General features: G+C 32.9%; 1 protein-coding gene and 1 long non-coding RNA gene across 2 annotated transcripts; both read left to right on the top strand.

Moving 5' to 3' along the window:
* Nucleotides 1–279: 279 nt before the first annotated feature.
* Nucleotides 280–5001, top strand: LOC127714670 (uncharacterized). The gene is made up of 3 exons (XR_007987858.1): nucleotides 280–379; nucleotides 1187–1429; nucleotides 4621–5001. It is a non-coding gene; the product is annotated as an uncharacterized LOC127714670 (long non-coding RNA).
* A 4524-nt stretch (nucleotides 5002–9525) lies between these two features.
* Nucleotides 9526–11539, top strand: LOC127714664 (uncharacterized). Its single transcript, XM_052220738.1, has 3 exons — nucleotides 9526–9653; nucleotides 10350–10592; nucleotides 11060–11539. The coding sequence occupies exons 1-3, from the start codon at nucleotides 9593–9595 to the stop codon at nucleotides 11392–11394; spliced, it is 639 nt and encodes a 212-aa protein (XP_052076698.1). The 5' UTR covers nucleotides 9526–9592; the 3' UTR covers nucleotides 11395–11539.
* The last annotated feature ends 10344 nt before the right edge of the window (nucleotides 11540–21883 follow it).

Genomic DNA, 21883 nt, shown 5'->3' with positions numbered 1-21883 from the left:
ATATGAATCTCTACACATCAAAAGATAATTCATAGTTCTTACTTTTAACAAATACACCTCTTATGTAAGCTTTTATGCATTTATCATGAATTGTGTTACATAGTCGTTCTGAAAATCATATATTGGTATATGGAAAACATTTCGTTGGGTAGAATGCATTTGATACACACAAATGTATATTTACATAAATCTAGAAACGCAAAATCTGTTATAATAAAATAATAATCATAGTTAAGAGGTTAAATCAACCCACACTACATTAATATTTCCTTAAAGCCACATAATCGTTTCTATTCTTAGCTATTGTAATTTGTGCGTTCTGTTCGTGCGATGTTTTTGGTTTTGATTACTGTTTTGTTATTCACAAGAGAATGTTATGGTAAGGAAAATATACTACATCATCTAAAGAATGCATCTTACCGTAAACCGTCTTAGCACTGGTCATTAGAAAACATGTAAATTTATTTGCGATAACACTATTCGTTTTTCTTTTGTAACGTCCATTAGACCACGAAAATGTTGCAAAGCATGAAAAACAAAGGGTCTGAAAAGTAAAGCCATTGTATTTGATTTAGGAAGTTGCAATTTAAGTTTCAGAACAATTTTCTAATCCTATGACTGGAAATTAAAACACAAACAGCTTCGTGTAGATAAAGATGATGTCTCTACAGTGTATTGAATCGCAGCAGATGCTGAATAACCGATTAATAGTTTAAAAAAGATCGATGACGGTTTACATCATCACGCAAGTTTTCTGAATAATACTACTACTGCTACCCTTAATACTAAAAGCTTGCAAACCAAAAATTTAATTCAGCATTAAATCATTAAACTATTAGGAATTATTTTTATGAATTTGAAATAAAAGACAAACTGCATCATTTAACCATGCTAGTATCATAACACTAGAGAAATGGGCTTACGCCAAAGATACCATGGTGATCCATTTAATGTTGGGAATACCATTGACATTAAGCATACCTTTACACCTTTAATGTGAAGTACTTACTAAATTTAAATGGTTTTAAAAGATTTAACTGTTTTTAAAAATAAATTGGACCACTGTCTGTCCTTAAAGAGTAGACTAACGTTTGGACAACGTGATTTAAAGTGTCTATTTATATAAGGTCCGAGGGCTCAGTAACGAGTGCTGAATAAGTTAATAGAATCTATAAATTTTTCATAGGTGTAGAGTGTATCAAATGTACAGACGCTTTCTTGAAGGGATCGTCTGTCCCGTTTGTACTACAGCATTTTGATTCAACAAACAGAAATCCAGAATGTGAAAAAGCACAAATAGCTAAACCGGTTTCAGGCGTTTCTTTGCAAAGTTGTACGGATGCTCCTGATCACGATCAAGTAAATAAGTGTGGAAGATTGGTAGGAACAGTGAATGTGTCCATACGTCACCAACTTGTCGATATAAAAGGTACTGGTTTAATATTAAACAAAATAACACTTTATATATTTCATGCATTCGAAGCGCTTTCTTCGTTCAACCTTCATCAGTAGCGCTCAACCAAAATTGTAGATAAAATTTTTTTGGAAAATGTTAATATATGACCAGGTGAGACGTTACATAACTTTATTTTTAAATGACAGGTATGTTGCAATCTTATTATTTTTGTATACCTGGTACCTCAAAAACAAAAAAACAAAACAAAACAAAAAGTCTGTATAGCTACTTTTTTACCAGGTTTAATCCTCCATTTTCTACATAATGGCATGTCTGTACCAAGTCTCGAAGATGACAGTTGTTTCCATTCGTTTGATGTGCCATTTTCTAAAGCAATTTTCATTTTGTTTTTCCTTGGAGTTCGGTATTTTTGTTTTTTTTTTTTTTTTTTTTTTTTTTTTGGTAAGCTCATTTTCCATCGCACACATTCTTAGCCCGATTACACATTTTTTAACTGCATGTTCTAATAGGTATGGACTTAAAGTAGAATCCTGTTCCTATATTTTTTGGTTTTTGATTTTGGCACTGCTTGACATAAACTAAACCATTTAAAAGTATTTAAAATTACTATGAGCATTCAAAAATCACAATGGCTAATAGAAATGTGAACTAAAGGAGAAAATATAAGTCAACACAACACAGCCAAAAAGTTTGGGTGAACCAATGTTCTCCGGAAGGGCAATCTAGTATAAAAATTAGACAGAAGTTCCCAAATGGACAGTTGTCTATTTTGAAATTCGACACTAACGTTAGTTTGGATGATTAAATATAAGAAGATGTGGTATGAGTGCCAATGAGACAACTCTCCATCCAAGTCACAATTTGTAAAAGTAAACCATTACAGGTCACGGAGCCTTGGCTCACACCGAACAGCAAGCTATAAAGGGCCCAAAAATGACTAGTGTAAAACCATTGAAACGGGAAAAACAACGGTCTAATCTATATAAAAAACGAGAAACACTCATGAACCACATCAACAAACGACAACCACTGAACATCAGGTTCCTGACCCAGGACAGGTGCAAACAAATGCGGGTTTAAACGTTTTAATAGGTACCAACCTTCACCCTGACCTGAAACAATAGTGTAACATCACAACATAGAAAGACACACTATAAAATATCAATTGAACTGGCTTAACTCAATCAAAAGACATATGAACACAAGTGAACATACACTGAACGAATGAATTTGATCTATGACACAATGTAAATACAAAATTAATAAAATAAGGGGTGAGATGTTAAACAATTTCAGAAAGACAACCATAACCTTGAACAAAATGCCGCCAAATAGAATAATGTACACAGGTAAATGAAAATAATTTTGTTGTTAGGTATACAGTAATGGAGAACGGAAATATTTTTTACAAAATAAATAATTTTGTTGTTCATAGTAAGTGAACAAAAGTGAAAATTTATGGTCATACCAAACACTTATCAAAGCTGGTATATATGAAAAAAAATAGAGAGTACACTAAATAAGTAAACATTAAATAAAAAAAAAGCATTACAAATTGTATCAACAGGTAAACACGATTTGAGAGTACTCGCATTTACTGAAAGCTAGTTAAAAGCCAAAAACAATTAATAATAAAAAATCATGCATCAGAGACTAAAATCAACTAAAACACATCCCAGGGATTTAGTATTTTAACGTCATGGACAGTCAAAGAAGACATGACTTGTGCAATGCCAAAAATAAAAGTATTGACAGGCAGTAGGATAATTGGGAGTTAACCTCTATACAGAAAAAAAATGAACGTGGATGTGTATTTATACATCCCGTTTGAAAAGAATACAAATTTAGTTATGTTTTAATTTGTTGATGACAAAATCGATATTTGTGCCAATGTAAACTATATTCAAAAATCTAATTACAACATTGGTAAGATAACCTTTCCTTATAAGTTTGTTTAAAGGTTCGATGAGTTTACACTTATCACATAGTGATTTCCGCGGTTTAAGTACAATATTACCGTAACATTTAGGATGTGAAATACCGTTTTTAATAAGTTTTCTACATGTACAGCCAAATTAACTTATCAAATCTGTGTATCTATGAAAGAATTTAGTAAAAGTTTTAAGTAATTTATGGTAACGAAATCCCTGACTTAATAATTTACCAGTGATGCATTGATAAGGTTAAAATCTATGACATCACTACACACACGGGCATAACGAACGAGTTGGGATATATAAACACCGTATGATGGAGCCAAAGGAACATCGCCGTCTCAAAGAGGGAAATTAACAATAGGGAATCAAAACTTGTCTCTTTTGTCGTAAATTTTAGTATGGATTTTCCCTTTAGAAATTGAAATGTCTAAATCTAGAAACGGACAACTACTGCTGTTTATTTTAAATTTAGTTAAAGTAAGTTCCTTTGGGTAAATTTCTGTTGTATATTTAGAGAACTCTGTATTATTTAGCGAAAAAATATCATCAAGATAACGGTAGGTATTGTTGAATGTATCAACCAAATGTAACAATGGCGTGTCTTTACTGAGTGTGGTCATAAACTGAGATTCAAAGCAATTCAGGAATAAATCTGCTATTAAAGGGGATTGCATGTTTTGTTAATAAAAGCAATTCTGTTGTTTTTGCAAACGATCACGCCGTTTTACCTTTGCTTGAGAGTTGACTCGATTGTCATTTTAGAAATTTAAAATAACACGACCGAAAAGTTTTTTTTGGATTTAAATTTAAAAAATTCATCAGGAACGCTTAAAGCCAAATCATTGAAGGTCAAAAATGTATCAGTACCTAGAGACGTTTTTAATTGTGTACAAGGAAACCAAAACCGTCCAAGAACAATAAATAAAGAAGTCAGTTAAATTATAATGAGTGTTGAAAATACAACAAAATCCCAAGACATACTTATCATCTACATTCCCGGCACATGATCAGCTAGAAACTTTCTTAATATGAAATAGTTGTACGTTTTATTCAATTTCAATTTCAGATTGAATTTTCTCCTATTAACCCCAATATTTGCATTGGTCCAATTGAAATAATATTAACTTAATAGTCAATTTTCCATGTAAACTATAGACTCAGTTCTGACAATTGAAAGGTATTTTTTAAAGTATCAACGTTTGATTAGTATTTGGTTTTCTTTTAAACAAATGTCTAGCGACAATCACAATCATATTTCTATTGTAGATTTTCCTATACATTTCCACATCAGAGGATGTCTCATCGTAGAGAAGTCATTTATAGGAGGATGTTATCGAGACAAACGGATCATTGATAAGCAGAGAAGTGTTGTGTCTAACATCTTCAAAGAAATAATTTCTTTAAAAATTGGAGAAGTTGAAGCACAATTTTGTGTAAATAAAGCCAACAACTTAAGTACATGGGAAACTAAGGTGTCAAAAGCCAACAACTTAAGTACATGGGACACTAATGCGTCAAAAGCAAACAACTTAAATACATGGTACCCTAATGCGTCAAAAGAATACTTATTGAGGGTTACTTCATATGTTTGTGTCATAGTTTTATTCTTTTTATAAATAAAATTATTACATGATTGTAAATCAGAAAGATGGATCATTTATAAATCCCTTCAAACATTTCAGTTATTTGATTGGCTGTTCAAAACACTTCAATTGTCCGATCAATCAACGGAAATTGAATGCAATTTTGTCATAACATATTTACTATTTATAGGTATAAGAAGATGTGGTATGAGTGCCAATGAGACAACTCTCCATATAAGTCACAATTTGTAAAAGTAAACCATCATAGGTCAAAGTACGGCCTTTAACACGGAGCTTGGGCTCACAGCGAACAGCAAGCATTAAAGGGCTCCAAAAATGACTAGTGTTAAACCATTCAAACAGGAAAACCAACGGTCTAATCAATATAAGAAATGAGAAACTCGTATGAACCACATTAACAGACGACAACCACTGAACAACAGGTTCCTGACTTAGGGCATGTGCAAACAGCGGGTTTAAACGTTTTAACAGGCGCCAACCTTCACCCTAACCTGAAATAAAAGTGTAACATCACAACATAGAAAGACTCATATAAAATATCAATTGAAATGGCTTAACTCAATCAAAAGACATATTAACAATAACAAGTAAACATACACTAATCGAATACATTTATTTATATTCACTGTTTTTTTTTTTAAAGCGTATTCGTGAGATTTGTATCGCAAATCTTTGGACTTTGTTTCTACCGATGCAGGATTCTCTCAACTTCATTGACAAACAACGAATATCATTCAAAAAAATCAAATTGTTAAAATGAAAATTATCTTTTCAAATTGAGCAGGTTTTCTCAATATCAAATATAAACATTATATAGGTGCACTTTGTAAATACAGCTGTTTCACAAACCATGCCTCTTTTGAGTAATTTAATATTCATAGATATTTTGTTTTGTTTACCTACTGGTCCCCAGATATCATCTGTATGCTTTATCTCGTAACGACACAACTTGAGAATGTTACCAGTATAAATACAGATCGATAGCGGCCAAATTGAATTCACTGGAAGACCCATTGAGAAGGGATTGGAAGTACTGAATTTTAGTATAATTTTTAACTCATAGAAGTTCGAGGCATATACATGTTGAAAATAGCATAGCCATATGTTTTGACCTTTGAAATAGTAGTGCATATACCATTTCCATTCTAGGATATAAATTTTACGAAACTTCATAGTAAAAGTGGCACAGTTTTAGCCGTTAAAGGGGTTCCTATGGGAAATTGCATTGTCTAAATTTACGGAAGTGCAACCTATAATATGAATCAAACTTTTTTTAAGTACTGCTCACTGTTTACAGCTATCTTTAGAATTAAAAAAAAGGTACAAAAGCGACGTGAGTGTACATTTTCATTTATAAGCTTGAATGTAAAATTGTCTGCTGGTGTGTCCAATGTTTCTTCTTTTTCTGTTTCTTGAGAAGGATTTGTTCACACGGTTCAGTCACTCTCATGTGTTACAATTCATACTAAGTCACAACACATCAATAGTAACTAAAAGGGGACCGCCACTGCATGGGAGAATCTAAAACAACAAAAAATATACACACATCCGACATTTTTGTGGGACTATCATATAGAGATAAGGAGATGTGGTTTGGTTGCTAATTTATAGACAGCTATTTATAGACCAAAGATCAAATATGTGAACAAATTGCAGGTTACAGTAGGACCTTTAACGTTGCATATTTCTGGTCCGGGTTGAAAAATAAATGTCTTGACTTTGCAAAAACTGCTAAAAGCGAATACAGGTTGATTTGCATCCATTAAAATATTTGAAATAATTATGAGGTTGACAAGAAACTAGCTTTCTGATAAACTATAGACTCCTTACTCACACCTGCATTTTTTTAAAGTATATTTTTACACAGTCTTTCATTCCATTTTTATTGTCCATCTGAACAGTCAATCTCTAATCTCTCATTAAAACAGAAAATAAGTAAACATATATTATTAATGGTGTTAACCACCTTCTATTATTTCTATATTAGCGTTCAACTCCTTGCAACAAAACATGAAGTGTGCCAAGAAGGCAAGTCCCGCGTCCATAACTAAAGTTCATGCATATTAATCTTTGTGCGAAATGTTCATCGCAATATTGCTATTTGTTTAACACTTGTAAGACATATAACGTAATAATTCCTTTTAAATATATAACTGCTTTTGGTTTTTCTGACGATTGGTTGCACTATCACGGTCGAATGCGTCTCTTGTTTCTTTTATTCATATGAAATGTTCTTTCGAATTTTCGGATAACAAAAAATAAATGAGAACCCTATGCGGAATTGTGCCATTTAATGTGAGTATTCATATTTGATATGGAAATTATTTGATAAATTTTAACAAAATGAAGGCCGGTTTCAAAGATATCAATTTATTTTTTTAAATACAAACACAGCAAGTACATTGCATATTCCAACAAAAATTAGCAGCAACACCAGCTACATAACCATACATGTCCTATTCTTGCAGGAAATCATAAGAAAGGTCCACCCATTGCTAAATTAATAGCTAGTATGCATGGAAAGTTAGAAGAGAAACAGATATAGATATATGGATATCAAATATTTTTAACTAACAGAATGTTGCTTAGTGCAAATGTTTAATCTTTTAAATGAAAACGTTGGTTCTCGTCCCTGATAGACGTGAGATATTTGTAATGGGACACTTAGCAAACTGCAATAAATCGAATGAAATATGAACTCTCCAATTTATTCAAGAGTTTTGAATTAAATATTCATTACTTGATTGCACAAAATATCTCTAACAATCGAATATTAAAAAACATTCATGGTGCATTTACATTAAGGTAGGCCTTGGTAAACCCAAAATGTTCTTCTCTTTTAATTTTTCTTATATTTACACCATTGAAAAAGAAGGGGTCCATGCATCATTTGCCAAAGTTGAAATTCATCGTTGCATTTTATGTTTAGGGTACATTTAATAAGACCAGTTTTTGGGTACCATAAACAAAAATTCCATAAACACTAGTAGTCATATATTATTGTATGTTTTGCACATGTTCCCGTCAGAAAACAATTATTGGTTAAAAGCCTGGAAAATCACAAACATTTATTGAATTTGACTATTTTAAATTTTCAAAATCTTTTAAACAAGCTGGCTTACAGGCACAAGAAAAAGGATTTTGTTTTTGACAAAATTCATTTTCCCCCACAAAACCTTCAACAGTCTCTCTTTGCAAAGACATACAGTTAAGTAAAGCCTATTAACCAATAGCTTAGCAATAAAAATGTAATTAACAAGGGCGGAAGTGGATTTTTCTACATTGGCACATTAAAACATTGTATGATACGTAGCACTTAAATCCAAGTTTAGCTGAGTGTTTTTTTTGTACAGATCAACTTCATGTATTATTTATGTTAGGAGTTGTCTGCAAAAGAAGACAATTTCTAAACTCCTAAAAGAGAGCTGGGTTGCAAATATAAACATTTAATTCTTATCACTTTTAAAAAGGGATAACCCTGGGGTATGGGAGACAGCTCTTACAAATGTATTGGAAGACATTAGTTCGTTTTAGATTTGCAGTACTTGAAACAGTGATCAAGCATTTATGTTGTTGACATTAGGCTGTGAGACAGATGCAGGGCGATCTAGGAAAGTTAGACACCATCAGGCATAGAATTAAGGAACTACATTTTTTTTAAAGCTTCAATACTCAAATCAAAAGCTGAAAAGGTAAAATTACCCTTCATACACGAAATACTTCAACATGTAAACAATCCTACTGTGAAGACTTAGGGATCTTGTTTGAAAACTGTAGGAGAAGTTGAAAACGTGTACTCCCTTTTATACGTTTGGCTGATCAATGATCAAGTCTAGAAAAATAATAAAAAATCCTAAAACAACTCGCGTAGAAAATTGTAGTCCTGGTGTCTATGATGAGTTTATTTCAATAATATAAGTGCACAACTTCAAAATTATCTTTCTTACTTTCATTGAAGTTTAAGGGATCTGGGTTGCAAACTATGGGAGTTGATAACATCAAACTTGAACCGGATTTCATTAGTTTCGCTGAAAAGACCTAGGTTCCCAGGTCTGAAAAGATAGGGAAAAAATCCCCAAACAATTCCATAAGAGCAGATGCACAACTTCAACACATGTTCAATGTACATAATGAACACTGTAGGAGAGTTCAGGGATTTGGGTTGAAAACTGTTGGAGAAGTTGATGTCAAAAAACCTCTTTTAACTATTTTGCCAAAAAATAGACTAAGTTCTCAAGTCTTGAAAAGGAGAAAACAATCCTCACACTTTCCATAATAGAAGATGCACAACTTCAACATATGTGCAATCTTCCTGTGAAGTTTCATGGATCTGGGTTGAAACTGTAAGAGCCGTTGTTTACACAAATCAGGTACCCGCTTTTCCCCCGACCGAAAATTACCATACTATAAGCCAATTTTGGACTTCGACCAACCCGGCAAAAATGTAGGAAGTGAAAGTTTAAAATCCTTTGTATTGATCTATTATTGTCGAAGTACTTCCTTCTCTTATTCAAACGAATAATTGTGATTATTCCAAATAAATATAACATATGATTCCGGATTAGTCATTTTACATTGTTGAATGATATAAAACATGATATATAATTTTCCTGCTATAGCTGTTTGTATTAGAAATGATGTTTAAACTAATTGTCTTGTTGGTAAGCATGGCTTCGGTTTTACATCGAACAACAGGTAAGCTTTTAAATATATTTAGATCCCGATGTTTAAATTATCATGTTCAAATATTGTCAAATTTAACTTTAAAGTGAAATTAGGTTAGTTGCCATGGTTATTTAGTGTTGATTAAGTGCATCCACGATATTTGTTTCAATTTATTAAGGATACTTTAACTCGCATCTATTACCTCTCTGAACTAATGCTGATCTCAACATATCGACCGTGTTTTAACTGATGAATGTCTTATTTAGAAATATTTTTTTCATTCTGATGTTACTCCAATAACCATCATTGTGTTTCATATCCGAAAACAATTGTTTATGTGTTTTTTTCGTTGTATTCACACATTTCATGTCACAAAGTAAACAGGAAGCGGAAGTTATCAAAGGGACAGCAAGATTTATAAGTCGAAGAGAAACGACAAAATAATTGCAAATCAAAATGGAAACTACGAAAAGACAAACCACAGTATACAAATTATCAGTTTACTGTAAACTAAAGACTGCGCAAGATGAACCCAACCGGGTTTCCCCAAAATCACAGTTACAACAAGTTCTGAGATATGTCCATTTCGTTTTTAAGGACCTAACCATTTATAAGTCTCCTTTATTCAATATGATTTCAAGTTTTGCAAATATGCCGCGTTTTAATGATTTGGATTCAAGATTAATTTATATGATATGAAATAAGTTTGATTTTTGTTTTTTTTAGGAATGCACTGCGTCCTTTGTATTGATGTCAAATCTAATCTCAGTGCTGCTCATAATGTAAAAAATTTCCAAACATATATTGACAAAATTTCGAATTTAAGAAAACCAGAATGTGTTAATGCAAACACTAATGCAGCAAACACTAACCTCCTCTCGTGTAAAACATCTTCAGATCAACAAAGAGATCAAACATGTGGGACAATCAACGGGGAAGTAGTCCTGCGTCAAGGATACTTTGAAGTAGGTAAGTATTTTTTCGACCATGCAAAGTAACAACTCTATAAAAACTGTATTCTGTAATAAATCCCTGAATGTACGTCGGTCGTTTTCTAACTATTTACCTTACTCGCTTTTGTCCTAATGAATTTACAATTTTGTTAAAAGTGTATCTTAAATGTAATGTTTGTATCATGAACTCTTGATTGTAAGAATTCCAACAGATGAAAACTCATTAAACATAGATGATGACAACCATAATTTGATGAACCAAATTGTGAAGAACTTAAATTCATTATTTCATCAGTGGTGCTCTAAACAAAATATTCAAGATTTTGAACAGGTATGCGTAAAAAAAATAAAGTGGGACGACAAAACTACCCATGAAACTGCTGTTCGGCAACAAGAAAAAGCAAGATGTAGGATATAACCTTGGTATAAACATGAGTTTCTCTGAAATAGTAATAACGAACTTTTACATATTGTTTATTACAGATATACCTACGACAGTTATTATCAGCGGATGTTTATATGTTGAAAATGGAACAGATGCTGAATGTTACACAGATCTGAATATGTTAAATGAGAATAGAGAAATCCTAGTAAACTTTCTAAACGAGGAAATAGGAATTCTGCCAATGCAAACCGGCAATTTCACTAAAGGACAGATTTGTATTATAAGGCCGCCTTATGAGACAAGGGGTAATGAAGAGGTAATGAACAAATCGGCGCCAATAGCTACTGGATATGGCAAGAATACATCCGTGATATCTAAGTTCAAATTTCTTTTGACATTGTCAACCATATTAGTCTACTTTGCTGTATTATAGAATTACAATTTTCAAAACCCGTTGGTATTGACAATACTCAGATTTTATAAATTACATATTTTTGCATGTGTAATAACTTTTGGAAATATGTAGGTGCATCAGTGTGTGATTGTTTTCTGGGCTTCATAAATATTTTTAAATTGTGTATTAATATTTCTTGTTTACTGACATATCTGTTTTTGCTCCGTAACTAAAATTACTCTTAGACATCGACATAAAGGATAATTGATATTCAAACAATGAAGCAAACAAAACAAAAGATTGCTTTGCACTCTGTAAGATTAAGATGCATTGCAGCATCTCTTCCCGATTGTTAACTTTACATTTTTATGTAGCAACATTTCCAAGAACGCCTGCATACGAAATATTTCCAAGTCGATACGACGAATCATGGCTTGTATTTCCTTATAATGATTTCTTTGATAGAGGGTTGCTGCTCACGAGCATGCCATCAAAACAAGAGTTCCAAGTGGTAAGGATCAAATCATCCATTTGAAAATCTTACGGACGCCATCACGAGTTGGTTGACCGTTATGTAATATCTGCATTATCTGCTTACCCTTCCAAAGCACCTGAGATCACCCCTAGGTTTTGGTGCTGTATGTGTTTCTCAGTCTTTAGTTTTCTATGTTGTGTATTGAATGTTATTGTTTGTCGGTTGGTCTTTTCCTTTTTAGCCATTGTTAATTCATTTTCGATTTATGAGTTCGAATGTCCCTTTGGTATCTTTTGCCTCCCTTTTTAATGGGTTCGTAGAGGGAATTTTGTTAGAAAGATTTCTGTATCAGTGACCCTTACTATAAATTGACCGGATGGTGAGAACAATGAAGAACGAGGATAAAAACTTATACCAAGGTCAAAATTAAGAAACCTGGGTGATTGTGATGTCGGAACCGACCCACTTTTCTCATATGACTTTAATGAATTTGAAATTTATTACTTATCAGATAGTTAGATCTCCTGGGTTATGTTTATTATACTGAACAATATTGATGCTATCTCAGCTGAATTGAAATTGACAATTGTGAGGTTTTTTAGGAAAACATTTAGGATGTGAGTGCACATTTCTTTGCTCGTCACAAAAGAGAAAACTGGCCAAAAAGTAGGGACTAATCTATCGAAAGCAGTAAATGCTGTCTTGTCTTTAAACGAAATAACGATTTTATAAATGGTATAAGTAAAAGCATTTAAGGCTTGACCATTGCAGTTTTTTGCAAGTTCATACTAGTGAAAAGTAAAATAACAAAAATACCGAACTCCGGGGAAAATTCTAAACGGAAAGTCCCTAAGCAAATGGCAAAATCAAAAGTGCAAACACATCAAACGAATGGATAACAACTGTCACATTCCTGACTTGGTACAGGCATTTTCTTATGTAGAAAATGGTGGATTGAACCTTGTTTTATAGCTAGCTTAACCTCTCACTTGTATGACAGTCGCATGAAATTCCATTATTTTGAAAACGATGTGTGAACAAAACAAACAGACATAATAGGTAAAAATGTCAAACATAGGAATAAAGCAGTCAGCATTGTGTCATTATAAGAACAAACAAATATGTAACAAAGAAACACAACAAGGCATATAGACAAAGCACAAAAGCAAAAATGAAAGACAAGAATACAAAAATTTACCATAGCACAATAACACAATCACGGGATGTATAAGTACAGAGCTACGTCAAATGGATATCACCAAAAACAGACTAAACAGTAAAAGTAATATTCATAAAGACAAATAAAGGAATACAATAACACGTTATTAAGATGATAAACAACGTCATTACCTAGAATCTATACTTCAAGACTATCGTGTATTATTTGTGAAGTTGATACGGAATATTTATCAACGAGGTCTTGGTACCTTCCGATGAACTTTTTTAGAAAAAGGACGAGACGTTCTTTGACATACCCCTGGTTCATCAACTTTCTACTCATACAATAACTGAGAGTGCTGTTATATCAGTACTCTGTGACTTATTTTTTAAAGGTTTGATGTTTCATAAAATTCCATTATATCGACAAGAGATTCACAAATCTATAATGGAAAGCATGGTACATATGGTCAATCTCGCCAATCAGTTGGTCATTAATAAATAGTCGTTGGAATTATCCATATCTAAACGTCAAGTATCAGACTTCATTAGCCTGGTTGGCAATGCATTCTATAATTTGTCCATGCAAAGGCGTTACGATATCAGAAAATATCTTTTCCCATTTATCAGAGAATTTGTTTCCATGATTTACCAGTTCATGCATGCGCAATCACTTTGGTGAAAATGTTAAGCAAAGAATTAAGGAAACCAGGAAATCATACTAAGATCCCCATTGCCACTGAAGCTTATCGGCTTTAATAGGAAACTGTCCAGAAGTGAAAACTTGAGAGGCTCCAAACTCTAATTTTTCCACTCAAGATGCATAAAGCCGAATCTAAATTTTGGGAAAATTTTGGGTTTTTTTTTTTTGCTCTTCTACTTGTTCGTTTTTGAGTTCTTTTTTTCAACTTTTTTATAAGGGTGTCACTGATGGGTGACAAGAGAGACGAAATGCACGTCTGATGTTTGATACGGTGCTTTTTGTCCGACATTTGCTTTTTGTTCGATAATTTTGCTTTTTGCCCGGAACTTTTGCTTTTTGTTTGTTGCTTTCGGTCTGTTTTGCTTTTTGTCCGATAATTTTGCTTTTGGTCCGACACATTTGCTTTTTGTCCGTTGCTTTCTGTCCGTTTTATTTTTTTAGCTCACCTGGCCCAGAGGGCTAAGTGAACTTTTCTCATCACTTAGCATCCGTCGTCCGTCGTGGTCGTTAACTTTTTAAAATCTTCTCCTCTGGAACTACAAAGCCAAATTAAACCAAGCTTAGCCTAAATTATCCTACTTTAACAAATTATATCCGATGACCCCGCCCATCAATCAAGATGGCCGCCATGGCTTAAAATCAAACATGGGGGTAAAATTTAGATTTTGGCTTATATCTCTAAAACTAAAGCATTTATACCAAATCTGACATTGATGAAAATGTTCATTATGTCAATTTCTATCTGCCTGAAATTTTAGACGCATCAGACAACCCGTTTTTGGGTGGCTGCCCCTGAATTGGTAATTTGAAGGAAATTTTGCAGTTTTTTGTTATTATCTTGAATATTATAATAGATAGAGATAAACTGTAAACAGCAAAATTTTTCGGTAAAGTAAGATCTGCAAATAAGTCAACATGATCAAAGTTGTCAATTGACCCCATAAGGAATTATTTCCCTTTAAAGTCATTTTTTCACAATTTTTCGTAAATTTTTGTTATCTTTTACAAAAATCTTCTTTGAAACTACAAATTAAACCAAACTTGGCCTTAATCATCCTTAAGGTACTTAGTTTAAACATTTGTCCGATGACCCCGCCCATTAACCAAGATGGCCGCCATGGCTAAAAATAAAACAATTTGGAGAGGGGGGGGTTAAAATGCAGTTTGGCTTATATCTCTGAAACTAAAGCACTTAAAGCAAATATGATAATGGTAAAAATGTTCATCAGGTCAAGATCTACCTGCCCTTAAATTTTCGGACACATTAGACAACCCGTTTTTTGGTTGCTGCCCCTGAATTGGTAATTTTAAGGAAATTTTGCAGTTTTTGGTTATTATCTTGAATATTATAATAGATAGAGATAAACTGTAAACAACAAAATTAATCAGCAAAGTAATATATACAAATATTTCAAATGACCAAAATTGTCAATTGATTCCTTAAGGAGTTATTGCCCTTTAATGTCAATTTTTTATATCTTTTCGTAAAATTTTGTAAACATTTACGAAAATCTTCTTCTCTAAAACTACTGGGCCAAATTAAAAAAAACTTGGCCTTGATTATCCTTAGGGTATCTTGTTTAAAAAATGTATTCGATTACCCCGCCCATCAACCAAGATGGCCGCCATGGCTAAAAAAAAGAGAGTTAAAAATTTTGTTTGGCTTATATAAACTGTAAATAGCAAAAATATCAAGCAAAGAAAGATCAACAAATAAGTCAATTTGACCAAAATTGACAATTGACTTCTTATTGGAGTTATTGTCCTTTAAATATATTTTCTGCAATTAATTGGTAATTTTTGTAAATTTTTTTCAAAAATCTTCTGCTTTTAATTTAACTACTGGGCCAAATTAAACTTAACTTGTCCTCACTCATTATTATGGTATCTATTATGATTTTAACCGTATTTTACAATGATTTCCATACCACAGTAGATATGGTAAAGCGACACAGGCTCTTGCGAGCTTCTAGTTTCTATGTTTGCTTTATTTTCGATTTTGAAATGTTTATAGGCGATATAGTGTTAGAACCATCGATCTTCTGCAGCAAAACTGGCAACACTAGTTAATACAGTCGAGCACACCAGCATGAACTTGAAACCTCAGGATTGACTCTCTAGTGATTAGTAAAGATGAACTACTTCAATCACTTGGCACTTTAAGTAGGGGAAGGGTCTGGTACCAGAAAACATGTTTAGCTCCGACGCATATTATATATGCCTGTCAAATGTTAGGATCTTCAATTTAACAATTCAACAGTTGTCGTTTATCTATCTATCAAAATCGTTTTGAATGGTGTTACATTTGGCATTTCTTTTGGCCTTTTAAACGTACAACAACTTATCCATGGGTGCTTACGTCAACGCCATTTGGTGTTTTGTGGAAAGTTGTCTCGTTAATATGATTAAATACACATAAAGGCGTGTTCTTACAAAGTTTCATGCTTGTATCTCTAATTGCATGATTTCTGTGGTAAACTGCTCAACTATTAGTATATAATCAGATTATTATATGGCATTTTTCATATCAGATGTATTATCAGCCCTCAGTCAATATCGAACCAAGAGCAATGAAAATGATATTTTACGATCTTTCTATCATATGCTTAAACAATGAAGAAAAATAACAGTTTAATCCTCTTAAGCATGTTAAGCGGTTCTCAAGTAGAATTTCAAAAAGTAAAAAGTTAACGGAAGACAGATGCATAATGTAATACATCCGATATAAAATCTTTCTATCATATGCTTCAACAGATGAGAAAAACAACATTCTGTTATGGTTGTGGCCTTTGATGTATTTCTTGCATGAAAAGATATTTCTCTTATCACACTGTACGAAGCGTGATACGGAACAGTGATACCCAATTCTGCGTTAATTTGATTGGCTTATCCAGCATCATAAGACTACATCACGGCATTTCCATTTGCTATTCGTTAGGTCATTGATGGCTTTCAAAAGTTAAGACGATATTCATTTCGTCCATGCCAATGGACATATGTAATTTCTTCAATAATATACAAAACACTCACACTTTTCACCTGGAAATCTTCTTTTTGTGATAAAAATTGTGATCATTACAAATTGGTTATCGCTCGGCTTTTAACAGTGAGTAAACCCCTTTCCGCATAAAAGTTCGTTTCAGCCCTGGAATGACGAACATTGAACGATAATGGCATTTTCTAAATCTGCAACAATGATATCGTTAGTTTGTGCATGCAAAATTTTAATAACAATACTTGTATCTCTATATTTTCAAATCAAAGTTCCTTAGTGTCATAACTAGGGCAAAAATCTCTTAACTGAAACGAATTTCTAATACCATCAACACTCAATCAATTAATTCAGGCCTTGATGAAAAAGATGGAAAGGTTATTTTTCAAAACAGTTTTTTTTTAGTCCTTTAACTATGTCAAAAAACGCTTAATCTGAAAGGAATTAAACGATACTCTGCATCTTCTAATAATAAAACCATATCAAGCTAATAGATAATGGGAAAACTAAGGTTAAAAGCAGAATTTTCAAATTGTCGCCATTTTCGGCAAAATAATCCTGAAAGCAACTCAAAAACTTGAACAATAAATAATAATATCTGAAAAACTGGCCACACTTCTAACACGAAACAGTATAAAAATTAGGTCAAAGTCAAATAAACACTTCAAGTGATTTGTACCACTTGGAATCTTTTCGTATTTTAGGTTTATGCTTAAATCATGCCGTTGAATTTCCGTTTTTAATTTTCTATGAGTTGTAAACTTTTGCTCCTCGGTGAAGGCCGTACGGTGCCATGTAGTTGCTAGCAAAATCGCATTTAGACTCTTGTAGAGAGTTGTCTCATTGGCATCTTCACAATTATTCTTAGTTTTACATTTTAACTATACCAATTGAATCGAGTGTCACTGATGTGTCTTTTGTAGGAAAAACGCGAGTTTGGAGAATAAAGCTATAATATAAAAATGAAGGTGTGGTATAATTGCCAATGAGACAACACTTCACAAGTGACCAAATGACACAGAAATTAACAACTACAAGTCACCGTACGACCTTCAACAACAAGCAAAGCCCATACCGCATAGTCAGCTATAAAAAGCCCCGAAATGACAAATGTAAAACAATTCAAACGAAAAAACTAACAGCCTATTTAATGTACAAAAAATTAACGAAAAACAAACGACAACCACTGAATAACAGGCTCCTGACTTTGGACAGGCACATACATACAGTAGGTGGCAGGTTTAAACATGTTAGCAGGACCCCCACCCCTTAACCTGGGACAGTGGTGTAACAGTACAACATAAGAATGAACTATCAAAATCAGATGAAAAAGGCTTATTTCATCAGATGGACACAAATAGAAATACATCTAACAAAAACACATAGTGAACGTGGCCAGGTACTTGTACATTCCAACAACAAAAGTACAGATCTGAGTGTACTCACAGTTACTGAAATCTAGTTCAAAGCCAAATAACAACTAATAAAAAACTCATGCATCTAAGACTAAATTCACAATCAATACACATCCAACATCCAATGGATTTAGTGTAAAGACGTCAAAAACAGTCAGAGAAAAATATGACCTTGTGCAATGCCAAGATACAGGTATCAACAGATTGTAGATCCATGAAAGTGCATATGTATATAACGATAACATTTAGTTTGTTTTTAAATTACTGATAACAAAATCAATATTAATACTAATAAAAACAATATTCAAGGATCTAATTACAGTGTTGAATTAGTAACCTTTTGGAATAAGTTTATTTCAAGGATGATAAGTTTACCAGGATCGTTTTTAAATTTCCGGGCATGGTAAACAACATCTCCGTAAAAGTGAGAATGTGCTATCCCGTTTGAAATAAATTAAGTCTGTATGGTTTCTTTTATAAATGTTTTTGTTATCTGAGATGCAAAAATTCAGACAACAAATCTTAAAGTTGACTAATGAACTATGAGCTCAAATCGGATAGACAAATTTTGTCAGATATTTCAATTACATCTAGTATATGTCCTATAGTACCAACCCTAATGAAAATTGATCGAAAAATGACGGAAGTAAGGGCAATGTCAGTTAACATTGCATATCTGACATCTGCATATTACAGTCATCGAATACAACCAACATTGTCCACCCATTGTATTTAGTATCCGATACGACCCTCAATACTTATTCCGTTCAATATTCGAGTAGAAATAACAAGCATTGCATACGCTAATTGTAGGTGACCCATTGCTGAAAAAGTATCAGACAAAAACAAAATCATGAAAACATAACATTGACTAATGAACCACGGTCCGTTGAAACCTAACGGTCGGACATGTGCGCCATACAATTAGCCTATACACGAACGAAACCATGAAACCACGAAAATAAAATCAAGCCCACTGAAAAATAATGACATTCAAACATAAGGCAATAGTATATACAAAATTTGAATCATTCAGATCTTTTCTCAATACGATTTAAGAATAAACTGTTGACTGACATACTACTATAAAATTCAGAATAAAGACAAGGTGATGGACAGCAACATTGCTTATCAATTCAGCCGCGGGAACAAGATCTAGTGGACAAGGCCTGAAATTGGTCGACAAACTGATATGTATCTTTATAGAAAATATCCATGTTTATTGTAACTAGTTCCTATCAATCTCACTTAAGCAGAAAACCTAACATCGAAAATTGAGAATAAATTCAAAGTCACCGTTTTATAGTCGTCAAACTGATATGTACTGATAGTAATGTAACTTTATAGAAAATACTGAAACTTAACATTAAAAATTGCTTAACAATTGCCGGTGGAGTTTTCATTCCCCGAGGGTATCACCAGCCCAGCAGTCAGCACTTCTGTGTTGACATGAATTATCATTGATATGGTCATAATTATACATTAACTGTTTACAAAACTTTGAATTTTTGAAATACTAAGGCATTTCTACCTCAGGAAAAGATTACCTTAGCTGTATTTGGCAAAACGTTTAGGAATTTTTGGTCCTCAATGCTCTTCAACTTCGTACTTTATTTGGCCTTTTTAACATTTTTTTATTGGAACGTCACTGATGAGTCTTTTGTAGACGAAACGCGCGTCTGGCGCAAATACAAAATTTCAATCCTGGTATCTATGATGAGTTTATTTACTAGTGGCTAGACCATGACCCAGGAATCAAGGCTTCAAAATAGTGGTCAAAATTATATGTAAAGATAGAAATGCAACTGTATATTAAATATCAATGATCTATCACAAGTAGATCATATCAAACTAATTTATGCAGAAAACTTAACAATTGTCGTCGCCGGAAAAGCAATCCCTAAGTCTAGCTTTTGTCTACTTTCTTCGCAGGCGAGACAAAACCATATCCAAAAATAGTAACGCCGTCTTTGCATCCCCATGTTTCGCATTCTGTGGCTTTCTTCTCAAGCAATTTTTTTTTCAGATATAAAGATATATTAATAATACTCATTATCACGATCGTCTAAATATTTACGAATTCTTATTTTCAACCGAATCGTATAGTTAATTAAAGTATGCTTGGCTTTACCAGCGGTAAATAGTTAAAAAAAAAGATACTCTATGTACCACTCATTTATAAAGAGAAATAAGGTTTGCATTTATTTCAAATATGTCATTGAGTTTTGAAGTTCAAATGGAACCTACAAACATATGCAAATTTTAAAATGGATATAAAGCAGAATCATCGGACAAACAGCAAATCGGACAAAAAGAAACGGACAAAAAGCAAAAGTGTCGAACAAAAAGCAAAAGTGTCGGATAAAAAGCAAACCGGACCGAAAGCAACGGACAAAAAGCTAAAGTATCGGACTAAAATAAATATAATCGGACAAAAAGGAAAACGGACCAAAAGCAACGGACAAAAAGCAAAAGTGTCGGACGAAAAGCAAAATTATCGGACAAAAAGCAAAATTATCGGACAAAAAGCAAAACGGACCGAAAGCAACGGACAAAGAGCACAAGTGTCGGACAAAAAGCAAAATTATCGGACAAAAAGCAAATCCCGGACCGAAAGCACCGTATCAGATGTTTCTTATCATATCCCTGGTAGTCTTGATTGTATAATTCGATTTGATACATTGTAAGGTATGTTGAGAAAGTATTCTTTTTTGGGGGTCAGTTTTTGTTATTAGATGATTGTTTGTATGGGATGTACATAGATCAATTAAAATTTGTTGTCAACGAAAAATGTATTTGTAAACTGTTAAACTGGTTATCATACTAAGGTCTGGAAAAATATGCTTTATTTATTAGAAGCATACAAACAGTAAAAGGAAAATAACAAAAATACCGAACTCCGAGGAAAATTCTAAACGGAAAGTCCGTAATCAAAAGGCAAAATCAAAAGCTCAAACACATCAAACGGATAACAACTGTCATATTCCTGACTTGGTACAGGCATTTTCTTATGTAGAAAATGGTGGATTAAACCTGGTTTTACAGCTAGCTTAACCACTCACTTGTATGACAGTCGCATGAAATTCCATTATTTTGAAAACGATGTGTGAACAAAACAAACAGACATAATAGTTAAAATTGTCAAACATAGGGATAAAGCAGTCAGCATTGTGTTATAATCTTAATCACTATAAGAACAAACAAATATGTAACAATGAAACACAACAAGGCATATAGACAAAGCACAAAAGCAAAAATGAAAGACAAAAATACAAAAATTTACCATAGCACAATAACACAATGATGGGATGTATAAGTAAAGAGCAACATCAAATGGATATCACCAAAAACAGACTAAACAGTAAAAGTAATATTGATAAAGACAAATAAAGGAATACTATAACACGTTATTAAGATGATAAACAACGTCAGTACCCAGAATCTATACTTCAAGACTATCGTGTATTATTTGTGAAGTTGATACGGAATATTTATCAACAAGGTCTTGGTACCTTCCTATGAACTTGTTTTAGAAAAAGGATGTGCTATCCCGTTTGAAATAAATTAAGTCTGTATGGTTTCTTTTATAAATGTTTTTGTTATCTGAGATGCAAAAATTGAAACAACAAATCTTAAAATTGACTAATGAACTATGAGCTCAAATCGGATAGACAAATTTTGTCAGATATTTCAATTACATCTAGTATATGTCTTATAGTACCAACCCTAATGAAAATTGATCGAAAAATGACGGAAGTAAGGGCAATGTCAGTTAACATTGCATA

This window comes from Mytilus californianus, unplaced genomic scaffold, assembly GCF_021869535.1.
Source record: "Mytilus californianus isolate M0D057914Y unplaced genomic scaffold, xbMytCali1.0.p SCAF_9, whole genome shotgun sequence".
Taxonomy (NCBI): domain Eukaryota; kingdom Metazoa; phylum Mollusca; class Bivalvia; order Mytilida; family Mytilidae; genus Mytilus; species Mytilus californianus.
The sequence above is the reverse complement of the archived record's forward strand: the minus strand, read 5'-3'. Positions and strand labels throughout refer to the sequence as shown.